Raw genomic sequence first — 7,224 nt, 5'->3', positions numbered from 1 at the left:
CCAGGGGTGGGTTTTACCCTGGAGCTTGAAGAGGCATGTGCACTGAGGAGCTCTTTCCCTGTGAGTCCAGAGAGGCTGTGGTCACACTCACCCTGGTCACCCCGGGATCCCCATGGGCGCCTTCTGAATTTTCATTGGGGCTAGCAAGGGTGGGAAAGCAGTGTGTCTACCAGAGGCTTGGAACCATCCAGGGCAGGTCCCCCTTTCTGAGCCAGAGTCTCTGTCCTGTTGGCCCCTCCCCTGCCCCGTGCCCATGTCAGCTCAGCCTCGCCCCTCTCAGTCCTTGGGTCTTTCCTCAGGGCTGAGCCCAGCACAGCTCCTGCTTCCTGTCCCTGTGCCAGTGACGGTCACTGTGATGGGAGAGAGGACACATGGTGTGGCTCCACGTTGACCCCACGGACAAATCCACCTGAGGACCTCTGTATCTCCTCTTATGAATGATCCAGACATAAGCTCAGAATGGGTGTGGACTTCAGAGAATTTCAGGCGAGATGGCATCACGCTGATTGCCCTCACCTGGAATGTGTGTGTGTTGAGTGACTCAGTGAACTGGCCATGCTGTCAATGTCTATATAAGGACACAAGGTAACAGTGTTTATGTTAAGACCCTAATGAAAGCGAGCGTGTAGGTGACTTTGCAGTACAGAATCTGTGATGACGAGAATCATCGCATGTGCAGCACTGGGGACCTCTGACGCCAGAGCCTTTCACACTGCTCACTCCAGATTCTAAGTGTGCAGTTTCACAGGCAGAAGGAGGTTGGGTCTCTTTCTTCCTCATGTACAAAAACAAAACAAAGAATAAAACGTTTTAATATCTTATATTTCCTTCAGCAGTTAACTGTTTTGAAATTAACGAGAGTCAAGTGTTTTACTGAGTTCCTTAGACTGAAGAAAAATATAGGAGAAAAAATTTTAGCTGTTGACTATCGTGTGTGTGTGTGTGTGTGTGTGCGTGTGTGTGTGTGTGTGTTTGCATAAAGCTGTCTTTGATTCAAGGAAAGTTTAAAATAGATATAAACACACAGTTGTCTGAGAGTGACTTAAACCATAACAATGAAATACCAGGACACAGAAGAGGGTCTATGGTGCAGCTCCTGGGCAGGAGGAGGAAAGAGAATCTCTAGGAGAATCCCCCGCAGGCCTCTCACCGCCCAAGGCTGCTTCTGCACCTGCTCCGGGGCGCTGCTCTGTACTGAGTCCTGAGCGCCCCCTGGTGGGCACGGGCCCCTATGCAGGGAAGTTTTTGTCTGGGCTCACACTGACTTCCCCTCACTGTGTCTCTTGCACAGTAGTACACGGCCGTGTCCTCAGTTGTCACACTGCTCCGTGACAGGGAGACTTGGCTCTTGGAGGTGTCCCTGGTGATGCTGAGCCGGGATTTCAGGGCCGGGTTATAGCTTGTGTCTCCGTCATAATCTATACCACCAACCCACTCCGGCGCCTTTCCTGGAGCCTGGCGGACCCAGCCTGCACCATAGCTGGTTAATGAGAATCCAGAGTCCGTGAAGGTGAGGGAGAGGGTCTGTGAGGGCTTCACCAGGCTGGGTCCCGACTCCTGCAGCTGCACCTGCGACAGGACCCCTGTGGACAGAGAGAAGCACGGTGACCCATGGGCTCAGAGGCAGCTTCCCCACGTGCCCATGTCTGAGCCAGAGACACTCAGCTCTGGGGGCTGACAGCACAAAGAGGAGGGTTCATCTTGGAGCAGATGAGAGTCACCACTCCTGGAGATCTCTTGAAGCCTGAGGAGGAACCTGAATTTAAGTGAGCTGGTGCTTTGTTTCTACCCTGTGACCTGAGTGGATATTTGCATACGGGAGGGACCTCTGTATAAAAAGCAGAAAGCAGTGAATAGCGGTCCTGCCTCTGGGGCTCCCCTGTGAGGGGGGTGCTGACTGTGCCCTCAGAGAACTCAGCCCCTCCTGGGGTCGCCTTCCCCACGACAAGAAGACTGTTGAGGGATGAAATGATGATGGAGGGCTGGTCAGGAAAAAAAATGCTTTCGGGGAACAAAAGCAGATTTGGGGAAGAGACTTTAATCTCATGAACATGTTTGCCTTTACTCAAAAAATGCCCACCACACATTCAGGTACCAGCCATTTGTTAGACACAAACACTTATTTTATTTTAGTTTTTTATTTTCTGATTAGCTGATGTTTACTTACTCTATGCAAACTCAGAGAAAAATATACATATAATAATCACATTGAATTCAAATGGAGTTGAGTACAATTTAATGTCTATCAGAATTCCCAAAGCATTTATATTTTCCTTTGGTTTCTTGACTATTTGTTCATCTTGAGTAGCTTAAATAACCTCAAGAATCACTCTAGAGGAGGTTAGTTCATAGTAATTAAAAATAGCATTAATTTTGTGGACGAAGTAGACATTTCTGCTGACCTGCTCGTCTTCCCAGCACCGCTGACTTGCCCGGCAGCCTGCATTTTCCTGTGCACAACTGCGTGTCTGCAGGAACTCGTGACGCTCAGCATCTCCTCCCTGAGGGTGGACACTGAGGACCCCAAGTCCACTGAGGACTGAGGGCTGAGGACAGGCAGCTCCTGGAGCCCGTTAGTGCTCCGCTCCCCCGTCTCCCTGTGGCCTCACACCTGCATTTCTGGGTGTGAGGTGTAGACTGGGGCTGGCGACCGTCACAGCGTGTGTGGATTTACAGGGGGTTTCCTGGGAGGAGAGTGCTGTCGTCAGTGTCGTCAGCGGCGTTCTCTCTCCTGGAGCCAGAAAAGACCAGTGCGTGTCCCCACTCTGACTGACGCCCTGTCCCTGTGACCCTGGGCTTCTCCTGCCCTGAGATGTCACCCCTTCGGGTCTGGCGCAGGTCAGCTCTTCCTCGGCACGAGAAGCTCACCTGTACACTGACTGAGTTAGAACCTACTGTCTATGAAAAGCCCTTCCCGGTCTGGCTTTGGCCACAGCAGTTGTGCACCAGCATGTCTTCTGTGCCAGATCCAGTTTCCCGACCCCTGAAAGTGCTCTGGGCAGAGGCCTCTCCTCACTCTGCCTCAGAGTGTGTGGGGTCCCTTGTCCCCAATGCTCTGCAACATGGTCAAGCCTCCAGGGAAGGGCCCTGGAGCTCTTCCCTCAGCTCAACACCTTTGTCCATCGTCAAGGCCAGTGGAGGCTTGTGGGGCATCGCCTAACAGGCTTTCCCTCTCCTGCACTTTCTGTGATCTTGTGATCCCATTGGACCACCTGTAAAACCCACGTATGCTTCTCATCTCTCGGGACTGGAAGGCTGCAGACCACATCCCCAAATCCACTGCTGGTTGGTTTATATGGGGTTTAGTTTACGGCATCGAACGTGGGATCCAGAGTATCCCCACCAACTCCTAAGCCATGCGCAATCAGATGCTGGCACCCACTCCGACCTGCTGAGTTTAGTGCTCTCTGGATGAGTGTGGTCTAGTAGTTTTGTGGGGAGTCCTTAAAGTTTTCTATCTACAGTGTTCTGTAGGTAATGAGAATTTTGCCTCTTGTGGTAAAGAATCCACTTGCAATTTAGGAGACCTGGCTTCAATCCTCGGGTCTGAAAGATAGGAAATAGCAACCCACTCCAGTATTCTTGCCTAGAAAGGAGAAGGAAGACTGGCGGGCTTCAGTCCATGGGGTAACAAAGTGTCAGACATGACTGAGTGACTAACACACACTTATCTCTAAACTCTATGCCTGCCCAGTAGTTCTGAATTGAAAGCTGACAATGATACAGGCCTTCTTCAAGAAACTGGAAGAAAACAATCGAACTCACTACCTACAGAAATTAGAAAGCACTCGCCAGAAAAGCCCAGAGGCAGTGGAAGGAAGGAAATAACAAAAAAGTGCAGAAATTAATAATACTGACATGAACACACACACACACAAACAATAGGCAAAACGATTGTGAAATCATCAGCTGGCTGACGTCGTTGTTGCTGTAATTTTTGCAAAGACAAGCAAAACCATAAATCTTTAGTCAGTCTCCAAAGGAGGAAAAAGAATGTCCTGGAATAAAATAAAAAACTAGAAAAGACATAAAGCTAATACCACAGGGATACAAAAAATCATATGAGATTATTACAAACAGTTGTATGCCAAGAAATTGACAATCTAGAGGAAATGGACAAACTCCTAAACTGTAAAACCTGCAGGAGTGAATCAAGATGGAGCAGAGGACATGACGAGACCGATCATGTGTGCAAACTGGGCTTCATGATAGTGAGTTTAAAACCTTCCGAGGAGCAACAGTCTCGGAACAGAAAGCTTCTCGAGGGACTTTGTAAAACACACCTTTGATGAATTTAATGCGAAACTTCTCAAAACCTATTAGCAAATCAGATTCAGCAACGACTAGAGAGGATCACGCACCATCCACAGTTGTCTTCTACTTGAGGGTCACGGCGATGGTTCAAGATCCCAGAGCAGGAAATAGGCTGGTGAAAGCGCTCAGCTTCAAATACGCACCACCTCCCACCTTGAGGAATGGAAAGTAAGGGGGCAGATCAACAGGCCCAGAGGCTGCAAGAGAAGCCGGAGAAGGCTATTCCCAGACCTTGCACTTAGTAGGTTCGCATGGATGGGTTTAAACACTGTCGGGGCCAGTGGGGCCTCCCTGGTGGCTCAGCAGTGAAGAACCTGCTTGCAGTGAAAGAAATGTGGGAGACTTGGGTTCAGTCCGTGGGTCGGGAAGATCCCCTGGAGGAGGAAATACCGACCCACTCCGGTATTCTTGGCCTGGAGAAGCCCATGGAGGAGGAGCTTGGCAGGCTATAGTCCACAGGGTGGCAAAGAGTCAGACACAGCTGTAGCCCTGAGCACGCGTGCACCTGGGACCAGGGTCCTTTCTGACTCACACGGAATGAAGCTCCTTGTAGCTGAGATATGCCTGCCTTAGTGTTGTATTTTAGAACACAAATCCTCATGCATTGCTGAGTTAGAGGACTAGATTTGGGACTTGGAGGTGATAGTATTTGGGCCAACTTTGCTCTATAATCTTTATTATAACTGACATTATGATTTAGTGTGAATTCTTAGGTTGACAGTTTGGAGGTTTTCTGGGATTTGCTAAGTGTACTGGGCCTGTGGGAAGGATGTATTTGCAGGGCTGAAGGTGGACTGTGTTTGTCCGAATCATTCATTGAGTCTCTGAATGTCATCTCACATGGCATAAGGGACTTTGGAGAACGTGACTAATTTAGAGGTCTGATTTTCCTGGATTATCGTGTGGCTCCAGTTGAAACCACAAATGTGTTCATCAGAGGGGGGCCAAGGGCATCAACCCTGGGAGAAGTGGCCACTGATGGAAGGTGCTTTGCTGGGCTGTGCAGGTGAAGGAAGTGGCTGAGAGCCAGGGATGCGGGTGTGAAGCCCTAGACTGGACAGGGCAAAGAAGCAGATTGTCCCTGACTGTATCCTTTCAGAGTGCATAACAGGTGCTCGGGTGGTTGGTCTGTAAGCAACCCTTGATTTCCCACAGTCCTAGAGGCTGGAAGCCCCAGGTCAGGACACCAGTGAGGCTGCCTTCTGGTGAGGCTCCCCTCGGGGCTCACATCTCCACCTTCCTGCTGGGTCCTTACCTGGTGGACAGGGACAAGTGTGTTCTTTGGGGACTCTTAGAAAGACTCCAACCCAAATCATGAGGACTCTCCTCTCATGATTTAAGCATCTGCCAAAGACCGCGATTCTCACCTCATTATCCTAGGTGCACAGGAATTCCAAACCTGAATTCTGGGAGCTCAGATGCATTCAGACCCTGAGAGCCTTGGGACTGTGGTCCTGCCGCATCTGGATTCCAGTCCAGTGAAGCTGATATCAGACTCTGAACTGTGGCCGGAAAGGGAATGTGTGTGCGTCGATTTGAGCCGCACACGTGTGGGAAGCTGACACGATGACCCGCAGAGTGATACCGGCTAGGACGTGGGCCTCACAGCAGCCAGTGTCTCCTACAGGGCTCCCTCTAGGTGGTGACCACAAGCACTGCCCCTGGGGCCAGGGCACTGCAGGCCGCCGCCCCTGGGAGGAACCGTGTGCCGCCACAGACTGAGGGGCCTGTGCGCCTGTCGACCCCGACTCTGTAGCCCTGCTCGTGGCTGTCTGACCAGATGCCACGTGTGGGCTGCTTGGCAGAGACTGGGAAATAGAAACTCACCCTTGGGATCCCCCAAGGACGATGCCACTTTGAAAACTGAAGAATGAGCCAGAGGACTTGCCAGGAGACTCTACAGAACAAGAATCCCATCCTTGACATTAACCAGGTATTCCCAGATCATGCCTCACCTAACATTCCCAAGAACAATGAGGCTCTCAATACCCCTGCTAAGAAAGGAATAAAAATCCCTAGCCCTTTGGAGGGAAATCTTTACCTCGCATCTTTCTTTCATATATTTGTTATCTTGAGATCTTGCTCAAAAGCACCAGTGTCCAGGAGAGCATGATCTGATCTCTCAGATTCCAGACTCTTGGTGACGAGAAGTCAGGAAAACCATCATTTCTCTCTCTCCTCTCCCAGCACAGCCGCCCTGCCCCTCAGGGTTTCTGGCACCCTCGGGATGTGGGTTTTCACACTGTGTGTCTCACCCAGTAATAAACAGCCGTGTCCTCAGACCTCAGACTGCTCAGCTCCATGTAGGCGGTGCCGGTGGACGTGTCTGCAGCCAGCGTGACTCTGCTCTGGAACTGCTGTGCATACTTTGTTCCACCATCCTTGCTGTCCATCTGTCCATCCGTTCAAGCCCTTGTTGAGGGGCCTGTCGCACCCAGTGCCTCTAGTAGTCGGTGAAGGTGTATCCAGAAGCCTTGCAGGACCCCTTCACTGATCCCCAGGCTTCCTCAGCTCAGCCCCAAGAGCACCAGCTGCACCTGGAGTGCACACCTGTGGACAGGGGACAGTAGCGCCTGAACCCGCTCGACTGGACCCTGTCCTTTCCTTCACCCCAGAACTGGCAGGACCCTGACCTGGAGCCAAGGCCACCAGGAGGCGGGCTCTCCAGCTCCAGTCCCTGGAGAGGGCTGTGCTCCCAGGACTGCTGTGCAGAGCTGGTGTTGCTGGGGGTGATGTTCCCGGGCTCAGAATATCCGTATTTATCCCAGGACACCTCAGGTCATCTGCATGTTCTAGAGGCTGAAGACTTTACAGTCAATACATGGGCGATATCAGGAAGGAGGAGTCTTGTGACCCATGGCCACGCTCAGTGGGTGCGTGTCTGTGTCCTCATCCTTGTTTGAGGACGTG

At 51.2% G+C, this 7,224-nt stretch overlaps 1 gene segment (V, D, J or C); it reads right to left on the bottom strand.

Moving 5' to 3' along the window:
• Positions 1–1,275: 1,275 nt before the first annotated feature.
• Positions 1,276–6,707, bottom strand: LOC108634672 (the record flags this gene model as incomplete). The annotated part of the segment is given in 2 exon segments: positions 1,276–1,569; positions 6,570–6,707. Coding segments are annotated over 2 exon segments (432 nt in total), but the record flags the coding sequence as incomplete, so codon positions are not given.
• Between the last annotated feature and the right edge of the window lie 517 nt (positions 6,708–7,224).

The sequence above is a fragment of the Capra hircus genome, unplaced genomic scaffold (assembly GCF_001704415.2).
Source record: "Capra hircus breed San Clemente unplaced genomic scaffold, ASM170441v1, whole genome shotgun sequence".
Taxonomy (NCBI): domain Eukaryota; kingdom Metazoa; phylum Chordata; class Mammalia; order Artiodactyla; family Bovidae; genus Capra; species Capra hircus.
Note: the sequence above shows the minus strand (reverse complement) of the source record. Positions and strands in the feature narration are given on the sequence as shown.